The sequence below is a fragment of the Rattus norvegicus genome, chromosome 5 (assembly GCF_021556685.1).
Source record: "Rattus norvegicus strain SHRSP/BbbUtx chromosome 5, alternate assembly SHRSP_T2T, whole genome shotgun sequence".
Classification (NCBI taxonomy): domain Eukaryota; kingdom Metazoa; phylum Chordata; class Mammalia; order Rodentia; family Muridae; genus Rattus; species Rattus norvegicus.
In genome coordinates, this window is record NC_141538.1 from 63565117 (window position 1) to 63579528 (window position 14412).

Sequence of the window (14412 nt, forward strand, 5' to 3'; positions counted from 1 at the left end):
GTAGCATAGGAGGGAGATCAGGAGGATCAGGAGTTCAAGGTTATCCTGAGCTATATAACAAGTTCAAGGCCAGACTACACTAGATACTGTCTAAAAAATAGAAAAAAGAAAAAAGGAAGAAAAAGAAAAAAAAGGAAAAAAGGTGTTGGAGGGGGAGGCTGGAGAGATGGCTCAGTGGTTAAGAGCACTGACTGCTCTTCCAGAGGTCCTGAGTTCAAATCCCAGCAACCACATGGTGGCTCACAACCATCTGTAATGGGATCTGATGCCCTGTTCTGGTGTGTTACAGTTACAATGTAGTCATATAAATAAAATAAATAATAAAGAAGGAAAGAAAAACAAAACAAAAACAATGGGAGGCCATTAGGTTAAAATGCTCAAGTCTTGACCTAAGTAATCCCTAGATCATACCATAGAAGGACATACTGACTAAGGGTCATCCTTAGACCTCTGTACATAATGCACATCAAGATTTAAATATATACACAAGTGTAAATGCACACAATAATGAAATTAATTTTTTAAAAATATTTTTGCTTATTTATCAACATATATTAAAACTGTTAAAGAACTATCCTTATGAATACCATTCACTGAATTATGAAATATAATTAATAAATACACTAAAGTATTTAAAATACTTAATGGAATAAAACTACTCCATGTAAAAACATTTAAAAATCAATCAGGCATGTCTATTTTATAGATAATCTTGGAGGTAAAGAGATGACAGAAAGCAAGAACTATGAAGTAAAAACCTTAGTTCTCTGGTCGCTAATGGAACATTGTGTCCATGTGTTTCCAAAAAGACTGAAATTCACTCAATGCTTTGTGGCAAAACAACCATTGGCCCAAAAAGTTTGGCATACATACCTAGCCACATCCGAATGATGCTCATATAGTCTTTATTCTTGGCTGAGAGCAGTTTGTCATAGGAAGGGCAGCCAGCCAAAAGGATGCGGTCGTGGTCCTCACACATGGAGATCAGGTGTTGCTCTGCACTCCTGGTGCAGCACACGTGGTAGTGAGCCAGTTTTGTTATGGCGTGTCTGATAGAGTCATCAATAGTCCCGCTGACCTCTCCTCCTTCAATGTGAAGGATGCGGATGTTCATCAGGGCAGCAGATGTAGCCAGAGCGAGGGCGTCAAATCGGTCTCCGTGAACAATCATGATGTCAGGCTTCAGGCGGTTGAGGACATCCGGTAGCTTCACTAGCGCTAGGCCCACTGACTCTACCATGGCTGCTTCGTCTTCCCCTCTAACAATCGTGTGTAGCCTGGTGTTGATGTCAAAGTCGTCCTGCTCAATCATGCGGTATGTGTTTCTAAACAGGAGCAACAAGAAGTGACCCCGTGTTCTCACATAAGACAGCAACAATGCTAACCCTGAAGTGAGACTTGCTTACATCGTTCTTGCTAAAACAAGTAATTACATTGCAAATAGAGAGCAAAGGCGGTAAGTGCAGTGTAGGATCCACACTGTTACATAGAATCAGTGGCAACGCCTTCCCTGGGGAGCGCAGCTGTCCCCCCACCCCATGCCCAGACAGTACTAGGGGGAGACATTTTCTTTTGGGGGGCAGAAAGAAATTGGACTTTTAATGATGGTCAGATCTTTTCCTTTTTATCACTCATCTATTTTCTTTTCAAGAAGCAATTGTCACTTTTTTTTTTCCTATTATTTTTTTCGGAGCTGGGGACTGAACCCAGGGCCTTGCGCTTGCTAAGCAAGCGCTCTACCACTGAGCCAAATCCCCAACTCCACAATTGTCACTTTAATGGGGGAAAAAAGTTTCCAAACACAGTTGTTTGGTTTTTTTTTTAAATAAAAAATAAATATATAAAATAAAAGGCAGGGCACCAGGATGCCTGGCAGGGCACTGTAATATACATTTCTTTTAATTTTTTTTTTAAAGATTTATTTATTTATTATATATAAGTACACACTGTAGCTGTCTTCAGATACACCAGAAGAGGGCATCGGATCTCTTTGCAGATGGTTGTGAGCCACCATGTGGTTGCTGGGAATTGAACTCATAACCTCTGGAAGAGCAGTCGGGTGCTCTTAACCGCTGAGCCATCTCTCCAGCCCCATTTCTTTTAATTTTTAAAATGATTTCTTCAGTTAGGATGCAAGAAAGTAACGGGGTCACCATGACACTTTATACATAGTATCATTATATTGTCTTCTTACAGACTCTCCCACGGCCCTTTCTCCCCCACCCTCCACCCCTTCGTCGCAGTTCCTTCTGCTTCCCCATCCCATAGTACCAGTCTCTGGCCCTCTCCTGTTCCTTCCCTCAGTCCACTGCCTACTCTCATATCTGTGCATATAACATATGCATGCTTATATATTACTTCAAATCTGTGTTCTACATGAGAAAGCAAACAGGCGGTCTGTCTCTCCAAACCTGGCTGATTTTATTTAACATAACTCTCACAACATAACCACATTTCCTTCAGCGATCGCCCCAGTGGCCAGCACCAGGCTAGGCTGGCTCCGTAACTTGGCTGTTGTGAATTGGCTGTAATAAGCATGGGTGTGTGCATCTCTGTAATGTGCTGACTCAGGCTACTTTGAGAAGTACATGTTTAGTTTCCAATGGTCAAACACTTCTAGTTGCCTTTCTATGACTGAATGAGCAATTGTTTCTCATGTACCCCACCCACCCTATCCCCGTGTGTGTGTGTGTGTGTGTGTGTGTGTGTGTGTGTGTGTGTGTGTGTTACCAGGGACCAAGTCTAGGGCCTCCCGCATGCTAAGTACCACACTATAGCCTAAGCCCCTAGTTTTATTTTACTTTGAGATAAGGCCTCACTAAGATGTCTAAGCGGGCCTGCACCACTGTAGTCATTCAGTATTTAAAAACCCTTTTACAGAGCTTGTAAGGGGAAACTGGGAGAAATACCCCCATAAACTGCTCGGACACTCCTAGAAACTGCACTAGTTTTTCTGCAAAGCTATTTTATAATTTGAGTTGAACATTTATTCCCAATGCCCCCTAGTAAGACTACAGACTGTAAATTTATTCCTTATGATGGAAGAGAATGATACATAAAAGTATCACGGTAGTCTCCGCAATTATTACATATGTTTATGACTTATCCAGAGATCAGTTTCCCCGCTAGCGCTAGGTTCCATGTTGGCAGGGTCTTCGTTCGCTGCCGCCGCCGTGCGGAGCCCCCGTGCGCAGCCCCCGAGCGGAGCCCCGTGCGCAGCCCCGAGCGGACTAGCCACCTGCTGAAAGGACAGACGCATTTGCACGCAGGCTGCTCACAGTCACAGTCAACTGTGAACGTGGTTTGCTTATTTTATTTCACCTGTGTGAGTATTCTGCCCGAGTCTGTGCACACGTGTGTGCCTGGTGCCAGTAGAGTTCAGAGGGAGGAGTCAGATCCCTGGAACTGGAGTTACGGATGGCTGTGAGCTGCCATGTGGGAGCAGGAATGCATCTGGGTTCTCTCCAAGAGCAGCAAGCGCTCTTAACTGCCGAGTCATCGGCCAGCTCCCCCATTCAAGTCTTAGAGAGTGCGCGCGAATGCCAGCTGAAAGCAATCCTGAGGGCGAGTCCTTATAATAATTTCACTGTAAATCAAAATGTCACAAACTGAAACTGCATTCGGGCACTCTTGGAAGCACAGGCCTGCCTGCTATGGCAACATTTGGGAATCCGAGGCAGGAGGCCTGCTGCGAGCTCAGACTAGCCTGGGTCACACAAGTTTTAAGCCAGCCATGCTACATAAGAGTGTCTCAGCACAAACAAAACCACAGCAGAGAGAGAGAAACTGCAGTGCGCACCCGTTCTACCAAACAGCCAGGCTTACAAACACCACCTAGCAGAATGGTCGCACCCTGAGTTCTTACTACAGACTTCTAGCCCAGGAAAAATCCAAATTCAAAATCTGAAGCATAGTTTCTACTGAATTCCCATTCCTTCAGATTAATTATAATAAAGTTAAAGTCTCCTTAAATTGAACCAACATAAAACTGTGACTGTGCAAGTCGGGACAGAAATCAGCTTACTTTTTCAGCTGATTTATTGTCATTTTAAAGATGTTATCATGTGAGTGGGTACATGCACTGTATGTGTGTGTGTGTGTGTGTGTGTCGGTGTGTCTGTGCACACTCGTGCGCTGAGGTACACAGAGGACAGCTTTTAGGAACTGTCCCCTTGCACTCTGTGTAGGCTCCAGAAATTGAACTCAGGTCATCAGGCTTTTGAGGAGCCATCTCGCCAGCCCACACTGTTCTATGTCTTGTGAAAGTAACTTATACAGGTCAGGCATAGTAATGTGTACCCAGGCCCCACCTATTTGGGAACCCAAGGCAGAAGGCAGTTAAGTCCAAGTCTTGGGAGCCAGCATGGTCTCTCCGGCAAATATTACCTTTCTACCTCAGGTGCTGGCTGTTCCACTTCCCGGAGAGCCTCCCGTCTTCCTGCCCAAGCTCTGTCACTCAAAACCTACTGAGACTTTCACCCCCACCTCAAACTATGTCCTACCAAGCAAGTGTCTTAGAATGCCAGAATTCATTTCAACTTAAAAAGAAACACATCTGTGGGAGCTCCCATAAGCTTGCTCTCTGCTCCTTATCTGTCTTCTTACAGCAAGCTGCCGCGGGGAGACTTGGATACAGTGGAACTCTTCTTGTTCTCCATGTGCATTAGTGTCTAAGGTCCTGTTGCTCCAGCAGTCTTTGGAGGCTGCATGGACATTTTCACACCACAAGGGGGCACTAGATATATGCTGAGGGCAAAGCCAAGCTCCTTTCTGGTTTATCCACCCAGGGCTCTCTCAAATTACCTACCCTGAAGTTTTCAAATAGACCCTGCATACAGTGCAAACCTTAATGTCACACACGTAATAGCAACGATCTTGGTGACAGGACATTTTTATTTGCCTCAAAATAAGTTAGATTTTTGTATATCTCGTTTCATTTATACTACCTTATAAACCAGAGCTGGTTTCTGTTGTCGTTTGTTTGGAGACAGGGTCTGTGCAGCCGTTACTAGACTTAAACTCACTGTGTAGTCTGGGCAGGCCTCAAACTCAAAGCAATCCTCCTGCCTCTGCCTCCCAAGTGGTAGGATTATAGATGTGCACCAATACACTCAGTTCGGTAAACTACTTTAAGAATTGCCCTCGGAACTCACAAGACACAATGGGGTGGGGTAAACGGTGCTCAGTGGTAAAGCACGTGTTTAGCATGCTTGAAGCTCTGGGCTCAAACCCCAACACCAAATACACACACACACACACACACACACACACACACACATGCATTCGCACACGCGCACACACATATGCACACATGAATGTGCATGCGCACGCACACGCACACGCACGCACGCACACACGTGTGCACCCTCGCGCACAGGCCAGGCACATGCACACGCACACATACGAGCACACACACAGGCACACGCAAACACACGCACACACAGGTACACGCACACACAGGTACACGCACATAGGCATGCACTCGGTGCTTCTGAGTGAGTAACAAACAGCGATGTTTTCAGCCTTCGGTTATCTAGCATCTGTTACTAAACAGCATCCCTGTGGCAGGCTCCACTACCTTTTTGGCTTCACCCTATTTTATAACTGAAGAAGCCGACTCCGATATGCTCCCCAAGTTCTCCAAGGTACGGGGAGACTAGGGAAGAAATGGGGCGTGACAGAGGGTTCACAGCCTACAGAACCCAAGCTCCCCAGGGCACACGGGAGGCAGAAGATCAAGGAAGCACTCAGCTCACCCGTAGTCGTCGATCAGGTGAGAGCCCAGCACCACCACGTCGAGCTCGAAGAACGCAGGCTCCGTCTTAATGCCGAACATGATGGGGGCCAGTTTGGAGTAATCGGCTCGGTTGCAGGTAGCAACGCAAACCCGAAGCTTCCGGTTATTCCCGTTCTTCTCCATGACTTGCTTTTTTTTACTTGAGAGTTTTTTAAAATAGAGTTCCTAATGGTACAAAAAAGTAAGTTACTGTTTATAACTGAGATAGGGATCAGTGGTGTATGTCTGTCTCTAGTCCTGCCTTCTCCTACAGACTTCCAAAGTGACGCTTCCAACTTCATAGTTCAGAGAGCCTGTGGTTTCACTAGTGGTCTATGCCATTCATAGATCTAGGCACCTCTACCTAACACTTCCTTCCCCTCTTGCCCAGACGCCTACCCAGGCTTCAGAAGTCAGCCAAGTGTCACCTCTTCTGGGAAGGATTCCCATAAACCCCAGGTGCTTCTCACCCCATCCCTCATAGACGCCACCTTCCTCTTGGCACTGCCGCCCTACCCCATACACAAAAACCCTTTAGTGTAACTCCTCTGCCCACGTATCTTCCCATCTGCTCTCACACCACACCCTTCATTCACGAAGTCTAAAATTAGGACGAGAGAAGCTGCTTTGTGGAGTTTGTCCCTACAAGCAGCTTATCGTGTAATCCCAGCACTCAGAGGGCTGGGGCAGAAGGCTCTGAAGATCTTGAGTTGGAAGTCAGTCTGGGGAGACATGACAGGAGAAAGGGGCAAAGAGATAAGAGGGGAGGGGAAGGGATAGGGGAGGGATTTGTTTTATGGAACATTTTAAGCTTCCCAATAGCGATGTTAAGCTTCCCCTCCTTGGACTCTGAGCTTAGTGGGTTTAAGGAAGTACATCGATATTTGGAACGTGAATTAAGAATCTGTGCAGCTTGGGTAAGAATGTGATAGAGTCGTACTCTGAAGCTCACTAGAGAAGCCTGTCAGGAGTCTTCTGCAGTGTGCACACCATCGAAAGCAACTGTTTGTGTCCTTCAGTGTGGAGCTCCCTGACCGTGCAAACAGTCCCTCGACAAGACCCATTCTGAAAGCACAATACCCAGAAGAGGCTAACTCTACCCGGGGAAACCTCTTGTAAGATACCAAATGAGTGTTGTGCAGAGGCAAAGCACTGCTCAATGATTGAAGACGAAACTGCTCTTCCGTATCAGCTGTCTCAAGTGTTCTTGCACAGAATCCTCCCTCCGCTGACCGAACGTGGGCTGACTAAACTGCCGGTGACATTTAATTTGCTGGGTGAGGCAGAGCAAATGACTGGCAGTTGGTCACCTTCTATTTTATTTTACACAACAGTGAGCTCTCTCTCTTCCGGTTCTCTGTGTTTGCCAAGTTATACTGAACTCTTGTTCCAATGAACCCCAGGAAGCCAGTGGTATAAACTGTAAAAGCACAAGTGTCCTTTTTGTTGTTGTTGTTGTTTTTAAAGTCAAAGCATTTTTAGGGAAATAAATTAAATCTTAGAACATTTAAAGAGGAGTGTTTCTTGAATTTTAAAAACTATTCCAGAAGAAGAGGAGGGTGGATCCCGGGGAGAGGGGAGGTGAGGAGTGTGGGAGGAGAGGGAGGGAAGCTGCAGCTGGGATGTAATGTATGAGAGAAGAATAAAAAATTAAAAAAAAATAAAGATCCACACACAGCTGATTCTTTCATAGTGGGCATGGTGTGGCACAAGCCTTTAATCCTAGCACTCAGGAGGCAGAGGCAGGCAGATCTCTGTGAGTTCCGGACCAGCTTGGTCTACATGCAAGTTCCAGGCCAGCCAGAGTCCTATGGTAAGATCCTGTTCCAGTAAATAAACAAGCAGATAAGCAGATAAATACATAAATTCATGATTGGGTGGTATAGCCCCACGACTTCAGATAAAGAAGTCACCACACATCTCAACAGAGCGTGCCAGGCTGAGCTCTCAGTCGCATGACTCTCCTTAGAGGCTCCCAGCACCAGTTTGGTTTCCTTCTCTTTCTTTTCCTTTCCATCTTTTCTCCTTGCCTTGTCCTCAACATTTGTTATTTGGGCTTATTTATGGGTTTTGGTTTTGTTCTTCTGTTTTGTTTTTGTTGGTGTTTTGTGTTTTGAGCCTTCTGTAGCCCTCCCTGGCTGGCCTGGTCTGACATTCATTACATAAGCTCCTAACTCATGGCCATCCTCCTGCCTTAAGCCTCAGGAATGCAGGAATTATAGGAATGCACCATCCTCCTATATATACATATTTATTTATAAATATATATATAATGTATATTATGCAATGGAAAACATTTTACAAACCGTTGCTACATTCTTTAGTTTTTAAATATTATGTTTCTGAATTAAGTAGGAACACGGACAAATTTAAAGCCAATAGAATATCAAACCATGGTTGCAAGTTATCAGCTTTACAATAAATGAAGGGTTATGAGTGCCATGAAGGCAAGCCCTTCCCGAATGTTAGGCTCTGCAAAGAAGGCAGAGACAGGCGCAGAAACAGTCTCGTTCTTGATTTAGGGGCTGACACTGGGGAAGAGGGCCTACAACACACAGACCCCAACCATTTTGCTTTCACAAACAGGAGCATCAGAACTCAGAATCTTTAACAAGTTGTTATTTGCTCTGCATAAAACATTCCAAAGGGACTTCTGTTTTGTTGTTTGGTTTGTATTTGTGAGACAGAGTCTCTCAATGTAGCCTTGGCTGTTCTGGAACTCTCTCTGTAGACCAGGCTGGCCTCGAACTCACTGAGATCTGCCTGTTCTGCTTCCTGGCCTCAGGGATTAAAGGCCTGAACCACTAAAAGCACATTTTATACTGAAGATAGTGACCAGCATCTTCATTGTCAATCTGGGATAGGGAATGTGACAAAATGGACTTAAACCATTTAAAGGGAATTTAGGTTTCATAAAGCACAATGCAAAGCAAGATAAAATGTGCTTCTTTATATAGCGAAATGTTGGACAAAAACGAAAATTGATCAACTGTATCTATATTTGACAGTGCATACTGTGGATTCCCATGCAAAAGGCTGAGGCCCCAAACATTGCAAAATGCAAACGGTTTTGAGCACAGGAGCTGAAATGGCTGTCTGCATGGGTAAAAGTGGAGGCCGGATGGCAAGCTCTAGTATTGGTCTGCCCAGCTGAGGGAGTTAGAAATGGGGTAGAGATAAGGAGTGGAGGGGCTTGCTTCTGTAAGACTTGGCGGGGGTGGGTGGTGGGTGGGTGAGATTGAAAGGAACACAACAGCAAACACCCAAACAAACAAACAGCAGAAAGGAAAGAAGGCTGCCCGGGGCAAACACTTGGACTGGAGGACCTGACAATAAGGGAAATGGGAAGACAGATGACTGATGCGAAGATGGACTTGAAGACCGACACATGGATTTTATAAAATGCCTCACCCAGAGTCCACCTGTCAGAACTCCCAAGTCTGGGACCCATCCCACCCAACAGGAGCTGTCAGCTTGCTTCAGTAGAACGTTTCACTTTCTCTGCCTTTGAGTCTTCTATCGATTCTATGCCTGTCTCACAGACCCACCTCACCAGCTCGCTGCTACACTTTCACCTTGTTGGAAACAGGCTCTCTGTTGTCTCCCTGCCCCCTCCCAAAGTCCCAAGGCTTCGGATGACTGGGATTACAGCTGCTTGAACTATAGGACTGATTTTACTGGGTTCTGAGCACCCAAAATCAAGTCAAGTTTTCAGCGTTATACCACCACCAGCAGCAACATCCCCGGCTCCAAGAAATGGCAACACTCACATACTACATTCAACCCAACTGTGCTTTAAGAACGCTGCAAAAGAATAAATGAATGTCCCAACCACGAGAAAGTATAAGTACACTTGTGCAAGTAGTCCCCAGCAGAGAAAACAATAGTAAAGTAAACATTTGCTAAGCGCTTTCACCAGCACTTGGCTAACATGGCGTTCTAAGCGTCCTCCTTCACTCCACCATACAGACAGGGACACTGAGGTATTGAAAAAAAAAAAATCCACTCGCTCTAAATCACAGCTAGTTAATGACTGACACAACTTCAAACCCAGGTCTAGATGACCTTCCTACACGCAGGTCACTGCCCTTACACACCTTCTACCTTGTGTATACATTTCACAAACATCCACGTGTGCAAACCTTTCCGGAGAACTTGGGACACTCCTTCCTTTCACTCAGAACGGATGGAACTCGCCGCAATAAAAAGGGTAGGGCTGCACAGAATTCTCCGAACCCTGCTGCCCAGCTATAATAATTCAGTTTGCTGTTCGTTTCAGAGCCTTTACAGTTGGGCTAAACCATTATCTTTACTGTTAAACCTTTCCCCGCCACCACACCCCTCCTATCGAGGAGCAAAGCCTAGCCCTTGCTCTAACAATTTTACAAGCCTGTTCAGGGATGGATATAAACGTCTATCAAATTTCCAAGGACACCGAGAGTCCAGACGGTCAGAGTTGGGCGGGTCTCTGAAACGTCCCTCAGTGCAAACCCTCTCCACCCTAGGCAGTGGTGGGCCCTCGCAGGTATCTCACGCCTCTGCTCGGGTACCCAGGGCCGTGCTGTCTGCTGCCCGCACGGATGGGCTGGAGCCTGGCCAGGCCTACCTTTGCACGCCCCGGTCCCCATTCACCCTCGCGCTGAGCCTGACAGCTCCGGGATCCCACGCCGGAGCAACGCACCGGGTCAGCAGAGGCGCCCTGCGGTGCAGAACCCGGGCACACAGCGCGAGGCCCACAACTGCAGCGATGGTGTCAGAGCCTGGCACGATGCTCGTGAGTCACCGACTGACTCGTGGCCTCCGCCGGGTTAGTTCCCTCCGGCGCCACCTCGGCACTCTGCAGGCTCGGGTCCAACGGGTCCACGGGGCAGGCCCCGGCAAGCGCACCCCGCGGCTTCCGCTACCCGGCGCCGCTCGACGACTCGGCGCTCGATCCAGCACAAGCCTTTGCTCCTGCATTCGCAACACCCACACACGGCTCTTGCGGAGCGCCGAACCGTCGATCGCTCCAGCTCGGGCTCCGCCCCCGCCCCTCCTTGGCGTATTTCTGTTGGCTGGTCGTGTAGAGAGCCTTCCGCTGTCGTGTCACCTCTGGTAGTGACATCCACTCGGTTTCCTGAGCCTACTTTTCGCCTGTGGGTGTTCTCTCCTTTAGCAGAGCCCACAATGAAGCCCGAGTTCTCCCACGAGATGGTTGTTTTAGCGTTGCACCCAAGCGGAGAGCCATCTCGTGGACCAAGCTCCAAGGCAACTCTGTGTTTGTGGTCCTAGAGTGGATCCTGCAATTTTTTTGCCATCCCTGCGACCAGGCTCTACCGGAGCATAGAGTGGCAATACACATGCTAACTGAGCGTAACTGTCAACTCCGAGTTGCCAGCCACTCCAGGGATCTAGGCAAGTTTGTTACCGAACTTGGGCGTCACAGTTTGTGCCCTAGAGGCCAGGTTCTGTCACCTGTCCTCCATAAGTTAACGAGAACAAACAAGTTACTAGCTAAAAAGCAGAAAACGGAGGTTAATTCAATGTGGCCGTATTGGGAAGAGAGACAGAAATATCCAAAGATCCCCCGGGTTCATTTGGGGAGATCAAATTTTAGGTTAAAATATAGAGAGTTGGAGACGAGCACATCTAAACGGTCCAGGTCAAGCTGTAGCCTATCCAGTACTGCCTGGACTCCAACTTCTCCAGTAAAGTGGCAGTAGCAAATTGTCAGTCCCGTGTGGAGTCTCTTTCCAGTACCACAATTCTGCCTTTTCTTTCTCTGAGCATGAGATTCTTGGGGCGGGGGGGATTCCAGTTTCTTTGAGTCGATTGTTTCAATAGTCTGGTAGATTGAGGGACACAGACGTCTCTAGAATATCTCCAGACTGATTGTAGCTCCAAGACCCAGGAAGAGGGGAGAGAGGTCTGTGCAGCTAGCTCCTGATGAAGTGTTTGGATTTTTTTTAAAAAAAGATTTTATTTTAGCTTATTTTTATTATGTATATGGGGAAGGGTATGCATGCATTAGAATGCACATGCCATGGAATCCAAAGGGGGGCATAAGGTATCCTGGAGCTGAAGTTCCAGGTGGTGGCGAGCCTCCTGACAGGGGTGCATTTACCACCCCTTATGCAAGAGCATAAGAAGCCAGATGGCATTCTCAACAAGATAGCTACCCCCATGTCTCAGACAACAGCAGAAAGCCACAAGTGGAACTTTCAAATCTATTTGTTTAGGTTTTTTTGTTTGTTTGTTTGTTTGTTTTGAGACAGGATCTTACACTGTACCTAGCTGAAACTGGCATGGGATTCACTGTGTAGCCCAGTCTAGTCTCAAACCCATATTAGTCTTCCTGCCTCAGCTTCCAGAGGCTCAATCCAGTAGCGTCCCTAAGGGATACTATTTAAACAATCTAACACTCCATTGGGGTTTCTTGCTATAGGCTAAATGTGAACCCCATTAGACTTTTACAGCTTGCAGTCTATTTCAGTCAAGGATGAAGCTCTGGTTTACATGGCATTCGTGTAGCCTTGTTGGATCCAGCAAAGTTCACCTCATCCTGGAAGGACAGATAGGGAGTGGTTTTGTACACAGAGGTGACATTGTCTACCCTTCTGTCTGAGGTCAGAGCAACCATCGATTTGTAAGTTGACCAAGTCACCATTCATGTATGCTCAGCTAACACATCCCTTTCCAACACATTTCACATCACATGTCTTTTCTAAACACCATCTTGGCTGCTGGGTGGAGAATGGATTAGTAGAGAGTCGAGAATTGCTGTCAGTGAAAATTCCACTGAAGGGGATATGCAATTCATTTAGATGTAAGAGTGATGAAACTTATTATTGATTGGTTATGAGGAAGAAATAATGACTTCCCAGTTTCTGTTTTTAGCAATTGGCTGGGTGTCTGTGGCACTTTCTAGGGTGACTCGGATAGACTGATGAACAGGTTTGGGAAGGAAAGTTAAAAGATTGCATTTGGAGTATGATACATTTGAGAGCCACAGGCAGCCATCAAGTACTAATAAGGATGTGAATCTGGACATAAACTCCCAATGCCAGACAGTAAATGGTTTGCTAGCCTCCTACCATTGCTGTAATGCTCTTTTACTTCCTTTATCTTATGTTTCCGGAGGTCAGGGGTATGTACAGAACCAATATACAGGCAGTAGCAGGGTATCCGCCCTTTGGAGGCTGAAGGAGAGAAGCCATTTCCTTGTTATTTCCTCGTGGAGCTTGACAAAACTTCTTGGCTTGTGAACACTCTCCCAGCAAGACTTCCACTAAAATCAGGAATAAGACAAGGCTGTCTACTCTCTCCATATCTATCCAATATAATACTTGAAGTCTTAGCTACAACAAGACAACTGAAGGAGATCAAGGGGAAACAAATTGGACAAGAAATTGAAGCATCACTATTTGCAGGTGATATGATAGATAAGTGACCCCAAAATTTGTACCAAACCCCTACAGCTGATAAGCACCCTCAGCAAAGTGACTGGATACAAAATTAACTTTAAAAAGTCAGTAGCCCTCTTTTATACCAATGATAAACAGGCTGAGCAAGAAATGAGGGAAACATCGCCCTTCACACTAGCCAGAAATAATATAAAATACCCACAGACACAGATATTACCTCAGAGGCAGGACAGGTATAGCATGAGGACAGAATCCAGTGCCTGGCTTATCTGGGATCACGAACAGCTTTCTGGCTTCAGTCTATTTAGAAGTTGGACTTTTCCCCTGCCTCCGCCCCTATTTTCTGCGTTTTTGCAATACCAGTACTCCGCTACTGTGCTGTCTTCTCGGCTCTGCTGTCTCTCCACTTTTAGCATCAGGATAGATCCTCTTTGTCTTCAGATGCCTTTTCCTGGCAGTCATTCGACAAGAAGAAACAACAAAGCTGAAGGTCAGGGAGAACCCCCAGATTTATGACTTTGGTCCCCAACTTCAAGTCACTGCAGATGGCTGCTTGGAAAACTGTGTCGACCGTGACTCAGGACTGAGTATAAGTGAGACTGGAGAGAGCGTTTGTGTGTCTGCCATGTTGTTTGGAAGGGGCCCCAAGGGAGGCAGAGATGTTGTCATATATTCTCTGTCTCTGCTTTGATTCATGAAAAAGGCAATGGGGTGAGGGGTAGGGAAGGGGGAGGGAAAGGGGGAAGGGGAAGAGAGAATGGGGAGGGAGAGGGAGAGGGAGAGGGAGAGGGAGAGGGAGAGGGAGAGGGAGAGGGAGAGGGAGAGGGAGAGGGAGAGATCAAATCAGCTAGATGGCAGATTAGGTCTATCTGGAATCCCAGCCCTCAGGAAGAAAAGAAACAGGTTTGAGGACAGCCTGGGCTACAGTAAGCAACCATATGGATACATAGTAAACATTCTTCATTTAGTTGTTCTCACTTACAATATTTTTGATTGACAGGGTGCCTAGAGTGTGAAGGGTAAAGCATGCTGTACACTCTGTTGCTTCTAACCTCCCCATGAAGCAGAATAAGGTATAAAAAAGACAAAATACAGAAACTGACTTGTTGACGTTGTTGGCATGGCTTTTCACCAAGTATAACTTCACTTTTGACCTGGAACATCATGAATGACCCGGAAGAGCAGCTGAAACAATGGGTCGATTGCTCTTCACCTGACCAATCTTGCTTGCTT

At 46.4% G+C, this 14412-nt stretch overlaps 1 protein-coding gene across 8 annotated transcripts in view; it reads right to left on the bottom strand.

Annotated features, from left to right (window-relative positions):
- The window catches only part of Gne (glucosamine (UDP-N-acetyl)-2-epimerase/N-acetylmannosamine kinase), a 40374-nt gene that overhangs the window by 19575 nt on the left and 6387 nt on the right, over window positions 1-14412 (bottom strand). For 2 of the 8 annotated variants that reach the window (XR_015687464.1, XM_087660057.1), the window contains exons 1-3: window positions 10458-10700; window positions 5757-5962; window positions 874-1325 (exon numbers count right to left, since the gene is read on the bottom strand). Coding sequence is in view for 4 of the 8 variants with exons in the window: in XM_087660057.1 (XP_087516183.1) it covers window positions 874-1325; window positions 5757-5920 (616 nt within the window). In the remaining 4 variants the exon portion in view is untranslated. 8 annotated transcript variants of the gene reach the window in all.